This window comes from Strigops habroptila, chromosome 10 (assembly GCF_004027225.2).
Source record: "Strigops habroptila isolate Jane chromosome 10, bStrHab1.2.pri, whole genome shotgun sequence".
NCBI lineage: Eukaryota > Metazoa > Chordata > Aves > Psittaciformes > Psittacidae > Strigops > Strigops habroptila.
The window spans coordinates 18,595,256-18,608,803 of record NC_046359.1 but is presented as its reverse complement, the minus strand read 5'-3'; the positions used below and the strand labels follow the sequence as shown (position 1 = coordinate 18,608,803).

Below are 13,548 nucleotides of genomic sequence, written 5' to 3'. Positions count from 1 at the left end.
ATCAATGGGTAACTTGTAAAAGACCTATTGGTTTGGTTCAGCATTCCCGTCTACTTTAAACTATTTATACAGAAAAAAAAAGTCATTCTTGGCACTGAAAAGGCTGATAAGGAAAGTAGATGGTGTAATAATACAATATATGCAAAAGGAAGAGCAAGTAAGTTAGTTCTGAATACATCAAAGAACCTGTTTTCACTTATGAAGGATTAGAGCTGTTAAACTTCCAGAAACGCTCTGCACTGCACACTGGTACATAATGGAGTTTTTTCTTTCCCGCAAGTACAGAAAACTTACTTCTGCCTCTGCCCAGGTAGGCACCAGGACAAATTATGCTGTATCATGCTGGATTGCCTTTGGGGAGATCACTTGTTTTCTTTTTAATGTCAGAAACTTATTGTATATTCCTGCCTTTACTTGTAGGTAATTTTGATTGGGTAGGCAATGCTTTTACGCAGAATGCTGGAGCTGGCCTTGTTATCAACCAAGCAGACGCGGGGAACAGCACAAGCATCATTAAGCAACTCAAGGCTGTTTTTGAAAGGGACTGGTATTCACATTATGCCAAAAGTTTACAACCAACAAAAATCCCAAACTGCTTTAATCACAAACTTAATAAAGCAACATCAAATAAGACTGCCATGAGCAATGTGAACTAGAAAGACTATTTTACTGTATAGTATGGCGATGAAGAATGATGCTGGGGTATAACCCTCTTTCTTTCATATTTACAGACAAAAGACTTAAAAAGCAAAAAAAAAAAGTTTGGTTGGGGGGGTGTTTTTAGGAAAAAGCACACTTACTTATACAAAAACTGTCTAAACTATATTCTCTATATTGAATTATTTAAGATTTTCAAGTTTGTAACTTCTGACACTGAATGTCATTTCTGCTTCCACATTAATTTTAAGGTTCCGTGGTTTGATTTAACAGCATGTGTCAATTTTTCTGTTTCAGTTTTAGGACTTTCCCTAATTGCCAACCTGGCTAGAATGAACCGTGAGGCAAAACCAAGATTCATGCTATGAAATGGCAGAATTCTCAGATTAGTTATTATTGATGTTCAAGTAGATGGTAGGTTTACTGTATTAGAAAAGATATGGGAATAAGCCAACTTTCACCCATACAAATCACTCCCTTTAAATAAATAGCCAGTCACGCAAATACTTCCTTTTTCGAGCATTTAGTTTGAGTATCACTCCTCCATGTCTTCGAACTAGCCTTAAAACACATGGGAGTTACACGACTGGTAATTCATTCATCTCCTAAATGTATGAGAAGGTTTGAGGGATTGGGGTTGGTCTCATCAAATTCATCATAATTCTAAAGCCTCTCAGATATATGGATTTTTTTAATCATTGTAATATGGATTCCTTTCAACATGTTTCATCTAACAAAATTTCTCGATTAATAGTATTAATAGGATAATATTAAAAGACTTAGGACTGATTTCTTTTGTAATCTCAAGAAAATTTCTTCCCCAAGTTAAATATTTATCACCTGAGAGTCAGCAGTTGTGTGATGACTCATTATCACATTATGCATAATACATAAAATATGATACAAAAATCAAATACTGCTTTTTAGAATGGTCAAGGCTTATGCAAAATCATGCAATAATTGTTGTTAAATGTCATTTTGTTTGATTTTACACCTCCTAACTTTTATTTTAAAAAAAATAATCATGAAATGGCATTTCTTGATCAACTGTCATCCATACAGGTGTCATCCATGAGCACAAACAAATGTGATACCTTATTTAGGCCACAGTTTCAGTTGGTGTTAACAGCGTGCCTCTACAAACATAACTCAGTTGTACCAAGAAGCACCTCTTCCATGAAAAGTGTAAATTTGCTCTTTTTTAAAAGGAAAAAAAAAAATTGCATTACATGTTTGACAATGATTTTTTTCTCTAGTCAGAGCTGTAAGAAAGAACTTCGTTTCATAATAAAAACGTTTCATTACTATCCCTCTGCTTCTGTTGAAGAAATACAGCCATGAAAGCAAACTGTTCTGCAGGTTTTAAAATATTCACAGAACTTTCCCCAAAATGCAGACTTTTCTCACCTGGCTGTATGTTACTGAAGGCACAGTTTGAAAGCAGAAGAAAGATAAGGAAAACAACCATATCCCAAGGTACTACTTTAATCTTAAAAACAAGTTAAAAACCGTGACTTTCATAACACCGGTTTCATTTACAAGGTCACAGAAAGTTCAAATTTATTTTAAAGGAAGCACAGCTTAGGAAATTCTAATGCGGTAACACAGGCACAACTTCAAATAGCCAGCTAGAGACACACCACAAAACCAGTTATGATCGCAAAAGGCACACTTTTGACAAAGAATGATTATTTCTTTTGCAGTTGCCAAGATTTACATCATCTTACTGAAAATAGTTACATAAAAATTAAAGTTGTCAACTTTTACAGAACAGATTCTGCACAGCTCTACTGCTCAGTAGCGTTTTCTAATACTCAGATACACACATGCTGTTTATTACCTCCCCCCCCACAGAAAAGCATATACTCTTGACATTCATATAAGAAGGGAAGATCTTTGTGAAGAATGATTTCTGTATTTTCTTCTTTCTGTATATAATTTAGAATATGTACAACAAGTATGGGAGAGCAATCCCCAGCACTTAATTTACTTGGTGGGGGTTTTCTGTTTTGTTTAAGTAACAAGTATTAATCCATATTGAATTCTGGTGAAAATTTCAACCAAGTTATACCACCAATGAATTTAGTCTTGAGTCAAAGTTAAAGAATACCAAATCAAACAAACAAAAACACACCACATCTTTAGAAGCCAGTTATTTATAAAGCTTCTAATATCCCCAGGCATGGGTGATCTTAAAGCTTGATATAAACTTACTTAATACTTGGTCCTTACATAAGATACAAAAACACCCCAAGCAAACAAGAAAACCCCCACTGTCCAGCACTGTTAATTCTAGCACCTGATGGCAGCAACATACAGGCATGATTCAGTGTATTTTTTCCCTCTTGCATTATGGATACTAGAAATCTGTTAAGTGTTTTAAGACATCTTGTAATATGGAGGTAATAATGGAAGATCTGAGCGGAACAGAACTCTTGTCAGATGATGAAGCTAAACCGTCTGTTTACAAAGCAGGATTTAGTGATGAAATCAGACTGAAGTTACAACTGACCTTCCATTTAGTATATCAAATGAATGGATCAGATGTAGTAGTTTTACTGGACAGATGCTAGGGAAATACAATCATGAATGTTAACCAGATCCATTAGTTTACAAGTGTATTCTTACTGGCCTTCTAAACAAATACTGGTGCTTCAACGACACCCCCAAAAGCAATGATATGTGAAAACACATTTTAAAAGTGCAGTTTGTTGAGGTTTTATGAACAGAAAAGTTTTGGGGTTTTTTTTTTTAAGCAACTCTTGATGTGAAATAGCAGTCAGCCATCCTACATACAGACTGGCAGACTCAAGTTTCACATATTTTACTAACTGTTTAGAATGGCAGCAGCTCCAAAGTAGTACAGAAGGCTTTGGTCTGTTACCTTAGCCAAAAGACAAAGTGCATCCTTGGACTTCAACAAGTAGGAAATAATTAAAAAAATATCAGATTCTTTTTTGAAGTTGTTTAAGGGGATTATACTCAATTATTTGTTTTGGGTTAGCACTGTTACTGTTTGACTAAATTTGCTGTAGCAGCCTCAATTTTGGCTTCAGATCCTTTTACCATTGTAAATAAATCTGGAGCAAATCCATTACAGTCCTTGCACATGGGTTTGGCACGGATCAGAATCTAGACCAGTTTCCTCTTGCTTTAACTCTCCTGAGTACCACCGTTGCATGGGCTATTTCTAAACTTAGGAATTTGCATTCAGTGGTTTCTCACAGACCTCACGTGCATAATCCAGAAGATGCACTTTCTCTAACCCCCTTCTAACTGGCATTGGTATCTCTGTCATATTAAAGTCAATTTCCTAAACAGAATGGCTTTATTCTTAAAGAATACAGACTGTAATTGTTGTTTGCTGCAAACATTTACTAGTGCCTTATTCATACAAACTTTTGTTTAACTGCTCCTCACATGAAGTCCTGCTAAAGATGTATCTAGTGTTGAGGCATACAGTGACCTTTGTGAGACTACATATTGTGATGTTTACAGGTTAGTAACAAAAACTAGAGTCACAAAAAGACAAAAACTGAATGTGAGATGTTGGTCCAAACCACAAGCACATCTAAATTTGAACATTTTTATCCAAGCCCAGTTCTACAACTGAATTTCACAAAGTACTCCTGTCTTCATTATCAACTAATCCACAACACAGTTGATTTATTCTGTCCTGTCAAGGTGTGAAAATAAATAAAATCTGCATTTCCCCAACACCTGGCTGATACCAAAAGCATAACCACAGAAATTCCTGTAGGCAGAGGATGAAGTAAGTCCAAAAATCATGCAGTGGTTACTTTACAATTCTTGCATGTTAACTCTCAAGTTGCTTTGGGCTGGCTACCACTTTTTTCTGCCTGAATCATGAACTAGTATCTACAACTACTCTCACCTTCTCTCCCAAGGCCAGAAAAGCATGGATTATGTGCCATGGCACAACAGCTATAGCTGTACACTAAGAGGAACAGATTTTTGTCCGATTTCTCTTCTTTACTTTCTCATCGAGATAGTAAAGACATCAGCTGGCTATTCCAGTTCTTCAAACTGAAATACTTTATAAATATCCCCATCTTGAGTATCATGTGCTTGACTCCTGAGAATGGCCTTATAGAGTGTGCTAAGTTATCTTAAAACCATTTTGGACTTCAAAATTAACTCCTCATTTTAATACAAAAATACTGACTACATGTATAGTATGTTTCCAGATAGTGATTTTTGGCATTGTGTTTTAATTCCACTCTTATCCCTTCTCTACATATATATTAATATATTTTTTTTTTAATCACTGTTAATCCAATTCAGACTATGTAAAAAAAAAAACAAAAACCAGAATGAATCCTTGGTGTATTTACAATTCACGATACCTCCTGAGTTGAAGGCACCAGTAAACATATTCCACTTGTAACACTGCAGAGTATAGTAGCTCAACTGATACTGTAGGGCAATTATTTTTCTTAGCTGTAGTTTTTGACTTAAATTACTGCTGGATGTTATTTATGAATTTCTCAGTGTTGAATCAGGTTGCTCTTGCATCATCACTTTGCACAAATGCCTTAGAAGCTTGCCAGACTAGCATGTAAAAGAAACCTCATTCAAAATAGTTTAGACAAGAAAAGAACTCATACTTTACACTCTGATGCTGAAGGCAGTAGATGAACTCCAGTCTTATAATACAGTGGAGCTTTCTATTGCACCTCCTGTTTGGATTAGCCCTGCATGGGCTTCAAAGAAAATGTCTGTGAGAATTGTATGTTTGAATAATCTTGAGATCAGGCATTTACAGAGAATCCGACTGAAGAATCCAGCTGCACTGAGCAGGTTCAACGCAGTAACTTAAAGTGGGTTTTCATGAAAACACATTTCTATTCCATATTCATATGCTACAACTGCATTAACACACTAAGGTTAGGTTTTCCATAAAATTCAAAATACACACAGGACAAAAATCACACTACTGTGAATTACTCTGCTATAATCAATGGCATCGGGTCTTTTGTTCACAACAAATTCTACATTGCAGTTTTACAGGAAGATCTTTTAATAAATCTTTTTAGTCCTGTAAAATGAACATGGCAGTTTTCCCTTTAAGAAGAGAAATAAGGTTGATGGCTGATTCAGGCTACAGAATAGAACATAATATAATAAAATGGCTGACAATTGTAGCATTCCAGAGGATTGTTCTGTGCTCTTTTACATTGCATGGTGACAAACATGAATAATAATACAAACTACATGTATCACGACAGTGTTGAGTGAGCATCTGGGGGAAAAGCATCTCACATAGTAATATTCACCCCTCCTGTAACAGTATAAAACATAGTAAGGGTAGAGAGGAAGGGGCAAAAATAGCTACAGAGGCAAACCAACCTGAATTAGACTGAGTTAATGGACTGGGTGCTGGCCTAAAAGCTCTGGGCTACATTCTCATTTTGTTTCTCTGCCTGGAAAAGCCTGTATTTCTTATGCATTCACCTTGCTTTTCTTTATAGAAGTGAACTCCCATGATTGTTTTCAGAATGGGGAGAGAACCTTTGACAACTACAAACTTAAGAGAAAGAAATCAGCATGAATAAAAGCCCATCAATTTCTATGTAGCAGATACTGAGAAGTAAAGCAGCATTTGAAATGGGGCTCTTCCTTGTACATTAGCACTTTCTAGTGTTATATAAGTAAGGATTTACAACATAGCACACGCCTGTAAATTTCACACCACATACAGCATTTGCATATGTTCTCTCAATATACAGTCAAATCAGGTAGATACCATTCTGAACTCCTAATAAATTGGTGAAAACTAAGCAAAAGTATCAGGCAATCAAATTTGACAAAGTAATCACACAAATAAAATAAAAAAATTCTGCCCTCCCCCTGTGCTATTATATAAAGTTCATAAATTACTTAGGAGCTGCAATTATTTTCAAACATAACTTTGAGGGATTTAATGGGGATTTTAATTGGGAAAGAATCTTTACACTAAAGATTAAAGGCACTGTCTAAGCAAGAGAGCATGTAACAAACTGACCAGCTCTTCAAATTGAAGTGTGTGGAACAACGTTTTATTGACTGACTTGCTAATAAATGTTTTCAAGTAGATTTGCCCAGTATAAAATTACTCCACATCATTATTCCTTTTTCGTAGTTTTTCAAATGACACTGTACCTGTATTCAATGTTGTTTTTGAAATTTGACAGAAAAGCAGGAGGCTTCTGGAAGTGACAGCTGTTTCTTTCTAAATGTCACAGGACTGTTCTGCTCTCACTTGTCCTCTCACTGTCTCCTGCTTCTTCAGACAGCCAGTGGAGGTTTTCACTTGTCACTGCCTGCCAAGTAAAGAAAACAAAATATTTTTAGTTATCTGCTGCTTCTGAAAACTGCTGGCTGCTCAGCACGCTTTTGTCCTTTGAGAGATCCCCCACCTAATGTGATATTAGAGAAAGCATAATAAAGGAGGTCAAACACATAATTCCATGGTCCTCATATAGTTCCTCACCTGGAGAAACACATGTGCAAAATCTGGAAGAAAAAGAAGGGTGGTGAGAATGTCTGGCAAACTTTAAATGAAGTAGAGGTTCTTCTGGTGGCTTCATTTTAGTCTTGTGTAAACCACTCTTTACCATACAACCAGATGCGTAATGACTAAAATGTGCAGCTAACTTTAGCGTGAAAAGGTGAGAGGTCAAATACCCCTTATCTTTAGGAACCACATCAATTTCTTCACTTTCTAAGTGGTGTGAAAGAGGCAGGTAAAAATGGAGAAGTCACTGTCTCCTCTTTTCAAGGAATAGCCCAGGTTGCTACTAGAAATAGAGCTGATAAAGTTTCAAAATGAAAAGCAAAGATCTTACGCATCCAACTTCTTTATTAATTCTCAAAAGGTGGTGCACAGCTGACATACCTGTGGGAACTCAAGGCTCAGAACTTAGCACCAACTTCTTTGTGGCAAACTGTCAGGTTTCTCAGGACAGCTCCTTTTCCTCTGTCTCACTATACTCAAGACAGCTGTGACATCTGCTTTTAACAAGCTCCAGATTCTTCAAAGACATTTCCAAACGAGATTATAACAATTTTCCCTGGGGAAAGAATGAAAGATTCAGTGAAGGACCCAAAGAACCTAGTACAAATACTAAAATGCATAAGAAATCAGGACCAAAACCAGAACACACTCTCATTTTTGCCAACGTTAATTAAAAAGGAATTGGAAAAAGAATGAGAGGCCAGTGCAGTGCCTCAGGTTAATGAAGTTGAAATTTATAAACCAAAACACTGTTAAGTTTGTGGACAGTCCCCACATCTAAACTGCTGTGAACCACTAGCTTTGATACATGGTACAAAGGTTTCAGCATTCAAAGTCTTATGTCCATGTATACAGCCTAAAAGGCAGGCAAAAAAAATGGGGTTCTGTATTTATAGAGAACCTACTGCCAAATAATCATTTAAAAAAAAAAAAAAAAAAAAAAAAGAAAAATCACTTCTCACAGCATTTATGTCTTCAGATGTCAACACAGAGATCACAGTGAACAAATGTGGAGAAAGACAGGAAAGCAACATCTGTGGCAGCAAGCAAGCAAGCCAACTAAAACAACCTTTAAGCCCATTTTCCAAGTGCCAGTTGATAGAATAAAAGCACTCAGATGCCCCCATCCATCTCGGATTCCAAATAGCCTTGTATCAGATTCCAAACCCAGAGCTGAGGCTCCCCACACACACATGTATGGAGACACATCCTCAAAAGAAAAATGAGCATCTGTGCCAGAAGAGCTTGCAACATCTCTAGTACAATGACTTGCTCCACTGCTGTCCTATTGACAGAAAATAGTACAGCTCTTTCTAGAAAGGGCCACATACCATTTACCAGAACATAGGAATATGCCCCCATAAAGTAACTTGGAATAATGAACTACACCTGGCCCACAGCACAGAAATACATCAGTGTAACCATTTCTGATAGCACGTACCCAAAGCCATCTATACTCGCCTTTTCGTTCCCACATTACATGTGTGCCAAAGCTCACTTTTTTTAAAACAAAGGGCAACGTTTCTCTCTGAACTGAACATTCCAGAGAGGATTATACTTTCTTCTTTTTTAAAAAAACCCAGAGAGAACAGCAACCACTGCCCCAATTCTCTCTTCCCTTTCCTCACTCCACTTTTTCATTGGCAAATGTTTTCTCTATCTCCCCTTCTGTCTCTTGTCTTTTTCCTTCTCAAGCTATTTCCTACATGCTGTTTCTGAATCCCTTGCTGCTTTGTACACAGGGATGAATCCCTGCAACTTGCATCGTTGGTGCTGTAACATCCTACAAGGTTACTTCCACTAGCTTTACCTGAAGTGCTCAGAAGAAGTACATGCATGTGTTGTTTAAAGACACACAAATTACAATGTACAAAGATGAGGGGAGTCAGGACAAAAGCAGAATGCAGACGCTACTGGAAAAATACCTAGACAGGGAAAGGGTTTTAAGTCATACTCCTCAATCTGATTTCACCAGGGCATATCCAAAACCTATGTTGGGATCTAGAGTCCAGTTTTGCAAACCTTGCACAACTAACACACACCTTGCCTCCAGGTATTTTGCTTGCTGTTGTCCTGGAGTCACACACCAGGTTAACCTGCCAAGCTAGGCAATAACAAGCAACTCAGAACCACAGACAACTTCAAGCCACATGACCTCAACTTTACCCTCCGGGTGGTATTCAGCCACAGAGGGCGTCTAAGCTGGGTACTGTCATCTTGTGACAGTTAAAGTGGTCCAAGCTCACCACTGTACCCAACACCACTTTCTTCAAAAGAAGAAAGAAGACCTCTCTGCAAACGTATTTTCAATCTCGGAGTGTGCCGCTGGCACTGCATTGTGTTCCCTACACAACTGAGAAGTAGCAGGAGTTCTTTGTAAAGTTTGCAGAGCAAAAAAGATACGTACTATTTAAGTTTACTACTATACCTCTTCTAATGGAATAAAATATCAAATAGAAAAATAATCTGTCTAAACTTATTTTGAAAACTGCATGGCCAGCTTATGCAGTAGCTAGATATGTGGCAAGGTGGCAGTGTTACTCTCTAAGGAGAATTACAATAAATATGCTTATATATTTTGTTCAACTCAAGCACTGTGTAGTCTCCAAGTTCTGCTATGGGAAGTATGGATAACTTCTCATTATCCTTCCTATTTCAAACCACAGTATTTATCACAGATGCATACCATACAGCAGCATAGCTTAGGCCTGTTATATAGGTCAGTATCTGCAATGCACACAAGAACATAGTTTGCCACTGCAAAGGAGAGTGGCTGCAAAATCTATTTTGGATAATCCAATTTATATTTGAGGAAATCAATGTGTGGTCATTTCTAGAACTGTGAATATAAGGTAACTGCTGCATGCTTGTATATTTAATGAGTTTTATTATACTATATCCTTATATGAATGCCTATGCAGTGTAAATGCTTTAATATAAGATACTGAATGTTTTTTTACACATTATTTTCTATATGATGCTACATTTTCCTGCATGTTTATCCATTTTTTGTGTTGGTACAAAGTACAAGCAGGAAGACACATGATTTTAGTAACATACAGTGCAGCTATTCAAATCCATTATAAAAACATGTTCTTACATAAAGACTTTCAATATGGCAAGAAATGTGCTTTCTTTAGACAGTGGGCTTGGTTCACAGGACTACCTGTGTAATTAATGTTTATGTAAGTAAAAAACAAAACAAAACCAACCAAAACCCTGAGTCTGTAAATGGGGCTATTGACTCTACTGCAAACCACAATGTCTGTATGATTTGACATCTTTGAAAACGTAACTCATCTGCATTTACTAGGAAAACAGACGACCTATCCTGATTCAAGCTGAAAAATAGTGCTCTAATTAAAGAAGTTCAAAACCGAGCAGCTGTTGTGTTTGGTGCTGCAGGATGACAATGTAGCTATCTTCTTCCCCTTTAAACAATACTTTCTCATACTTAATACAATGAGTTCATGTTATTTGATTGTGAACTGGGCCCACTGTTTACAGTGTTACTATCCATAACCAAAGTTCAAGGTTAACAGAATTGAGGTTGACTTTGGTTTTGGGGAGGTTTTGGAGAGGTGGCTTGGTACAGAGTGTTGCTGCTGCACTAGTGCATTTTAAACACAGGGTAACCACTGGGTGAAAGACTGATGACTAAGACAGCATTGTCAGTGCTATCTTACACTGCTGGAAACTAAGTTAACAGTAATGTAACACTAAATTAAGGAAGAAATGCATTAAACCTATGTAAATATTTATTTTTATTTATTAATGCTGCAGCATCATAGCTATCATTTTTCACTGCTTTGATATCCAAGGATTCCTAGTACTACACGAATGTATCTTCATCTGCTTCATCTTTTAGTTTCAGTACTTTCATTCAAAGCAAAGTAACTCCTATTTCTTTGTACTGCACTGAAATAAAAGAATCTTGTTTCAGTACATAATGCTTTTGTTATTCTTTCTTGTCTGTCTCCATCAGTGTTTGTTGCCATGAGCACTGAATTCTCACGTGCCACGAGCCCCTAATTCTCAGTCTTCCGTACATACACATACCGAAGGTGTACGCAGCAATATAGGGAGACTGCCTGGTGCCTCCAACGAAGGCTCTGCTGAGTCTGAGCAGCACTGGCACTTAGTGACTGTGAGCATCTAGTCAACTTCACAACTATTGGAACACAACAGATCATCTGCATCCCCGTTTCAGGCTTCAGGCACATTAAGCATAAATCCCACTTTCAGGCACATCAGTCTCTATCACTCAGACTATATCGATTCTGCATGAACATTAAACAGACTCTCAGGCTATAAAGTAGTCTTTTGACTACATTTGTAAATAAGACAGGGGCATGGTACAAGCTTGAACAGTACCTAGTATCATCTAAGTTGTTACCGTAGCTGTCCTTCACATTGGCCCACAACGACTAGGACTCTCCCAGGCAGTGCCCAGCTGCAGCATTACAGGGCAAGATGACTTAGCAGCTGTCTTCAATGCAGTCTCGCCACAACTACCCTGTGGGGAAAGAAGAGAAGGACAGGTAGGGCACTTGGATGTCAGTCACACCATGTCGCTTAGGTGTACAGCCAAGGAATTACTCCTGGCTTCTTTTGCTGTTTAGATGCAACTATTAACACCCCTAAAATTATCACACTCCAAGTCTGAACCTTAACAGCAAGTCTTGGTGTCAGACAAAAGCACAATATTCTCTAGGATACAGTTTACCTGTGAACACTTGAACTCAGCAGGGGACTGGATCCATCTCTGAATTTTCAATTCTCCCTTGACAGACCAGGTCCAACTGGAACTGGAAACACTGTCCTATTATTCAGACCAGAGAAAACAGTATTTATCAAAGTAGATCTTGTAATACTAGGAGTAAAAAAAAAAAACACAAAACAAAACAAAACAAAAACACAAACACACAAACTAAGGGAAAATAGAAGACAAAGAGCTTACCAGTGTCTGTTAAATTCTAGAATAAATAATTAAAAACTGCCTAATCTGAGCTCTGCTAAAATGAAGGCCATAAAGCCTCGCTCAGCACTTCAACCCCAAAGTAATAAAATTGAGGCACATGAATTGAGGTAATAAAATTGAAGCACATGAAGCCTGACTAATTCAGTGGCCTTCTACAATGGAGTGACTGCATAAGTGGACAGGAAAGAACTACAGACATCATCTGCTTGGACTTCTGTAAGGCCCTTGATATAGTCCTCCACAACATTCTTGCCACTAAACTGTAAAGATGCAGGTTTGATGGATGACTGTGAGATGAATAAGGAATTGCTGGGTGGTCCTGTCCGAAGAGTTACAGCTCAAGTCCATGTGCAAGTGGAAACCAGTAATAAGCAATGTCACACAGGGGTCTGTACTGGAACCAGTACTATTTGGCACTTTCATCAACAACACAGACAATGTGATTGAGCGCACCTCCGCAAGTTTGAAGTTTGATGAGGTGCAGGTGATTTGCTAGTGGGGAGGGATGCCATCCAGATGGACATGACACGCTTGAGAAGAGGGCCCATGCAAACCTCAGAGTTCAACAAAGCTAAGTGCAAGGCTCTGCACCTGCGTTGGGGGAATCCGCAAGATCACAACAAGCTGAAGAACAAATGGATCACGTAGCCCTGCCAAGAAGGACTTGGGGATACTGGTCGATGAAAAACTGGGCATTAACTGGCAACTTGCTCTTGCAGCCCAGAAAGCTAACTGTAACCTGGACTACATCAAAAGAATTTATGACAAGGACAGCAAGACACTGGAAAAGGCTGCCCAGAGAAGCTGTGGTGGCCAAGTGTTCAAGGACAGGTCTTTGAGCAACCTAGTGAAGCATGTCCCTGCCAATGACAAGGGGATGGTCTAAATGATCTTTAAAAGGTCCCTTCCAAATGATTCTAGGATCCTGTGATTCCAAGATGCTGCAGTAAGTTACCTCAGTAGCTCAGCTTATCAGCTGATACCAATAAAGGAGAAAGTCACATGGCTTAGAGTCTTCTGATTTATTTCTTGTACACTATACAATTCATCTGAAGTAGCTGCTTCTGTAACACAGCAGTGATACAGTTTCTACGTTAACAAGTAATAATCTTGTACAGAACAATTCCTAACCTACAAAACCACATGTGGCTGAACTGACTTTTGACACAGGCAGGACAAATGAAGTGTAAAAATACTGCATAGAATAATATTTGGGCATTTGCATAGAATGATTTAAAAGGAAGAGCAGTTTCTTCTCCCTTCATGTTTATGACCACCTCTGATTATTAGAGAATACAGAGGCTTGTTGGCATGTTCCACCTCAGAGCATGTGTCTGTCTCCCGCTCACGTTTTCAGTTCCAGTGCCCCACCTCTGGCTTTTTTTCCTCAATC

At 38.0% G+C, this 13,548-nt stretch overlaps 1 protein-coding gene across 7 annotated transcripts in view; it reads left to right on the top strand.

Moving 5' to 3' along the window:
* Window positions 1-8,141, top strand: part of PLD5 (phospholipase D family member 5) — a 175,053-nt gene extending 166,912 nt beyond the window's left edge. For 5 of the 7 annotated variants that reach the window (XM_030499799.1, XM_030499805.1, XM_030499806.1 and 2 more), the window contains one exon: window positions 421-8,141. In XM_030499799.1, the coding sequence (XP_030355659.1) occupies window positions 421-656 (236 nt within the window). In that variant the 3' untranslated portion in view covers window positions 657-8,141. The remainder of the gene's footprint in view (window positions 1-420) is intronic. The other 2 variants (XM_030499804.1, XM_030499801.1) reach the window with 2 other exon arrangements.
* The last annotated feature ends 5,407 nt before the right edge of the window (window positions 8,142-13,548 follow it).